Here is a 480-nt window from a genome sequence, read left to right as displayed (position 1 = left end):
GCCCCCAGGCGCCTTTGACTATTGTTCCTCCTCTCCTGGCAGTCAGGAAAAGGCATCCAGGCATCCCCACGTCCAGGTTTGCTGTGAGCACTGCACTGCAGGATGAGGCACCCCATCTGCTCCGGAGGGAGTGCTGTGCCTGCACTACACTCTGCCCCTCCAGCCCCTGGCCCTGCTCAGCACCAGCCCTTAGGGGACTCACAGCAGCCAGCAGCGAGGGTCTCATCAGCTCCGTCTGCACAGTCCTTGTCTCCATCACAGAGCCAGCGCTCTGGCACGCACACGTATGTGCCCGGGCACTGGAAGGATCCAGCGCTGCAGGTGGTCAGCCCTGGGGCAGGGAGAAGCAGGAAGGAAGCCAGTCACCCCCCCGTGCTGAGGGGGGGACACAGAACCCGGGAGAGCAGTGAGGACCATGGCACAGCAAAGCAAGGGTGGGACAAGGGATGGGCAGAGGCAGGGATGGAGAGATGGAGGGAG

At 63.5% G+C, this 480-nt stretch overlaps 1 protein-coding gene across 1 annotated transcript in view; it reads right to left on the bottom strand.

The window, feature by feature from the left end:
• Positions 1 to 202: 202 nt before the first annotated feature.
• LOC104408254 (low-density lipoprotein receptor-related protein 1-like) overlaps positions 203 to 480 on the bottom strand; it is a gene marked incomplete at both ends in the record, with an annotated part of 22,819 nt that continues 22,541 nt past the window's right edge. The window contains 1 exon segment of the mRNA XM_010017801.1: positions 203 to 331. Coding sequence (XP_010016103.1) covers positions 203 to 331 — 129 coding nt within the window.

The sequence above is a fragment of the Nestor notabilis genome, unplaced genomic scaffold, assembly GCF_000696875.1.
Source record: "Nestor notabilis isolate BGI_N333 unplaced genomic scaffold, ASM69687v1 scaffold16937, whole genome shotgun sequence".
NCBI lineage: Eukaryota > Metazoa > Chordata > Aves > Psittaciformes > Psittacidae > Nestor > Nestor notabilis.
Note: the sequence above shows the minus strand (reverse complement) of the source record. Positions and strands in the feature narration are given on the sequence as shown.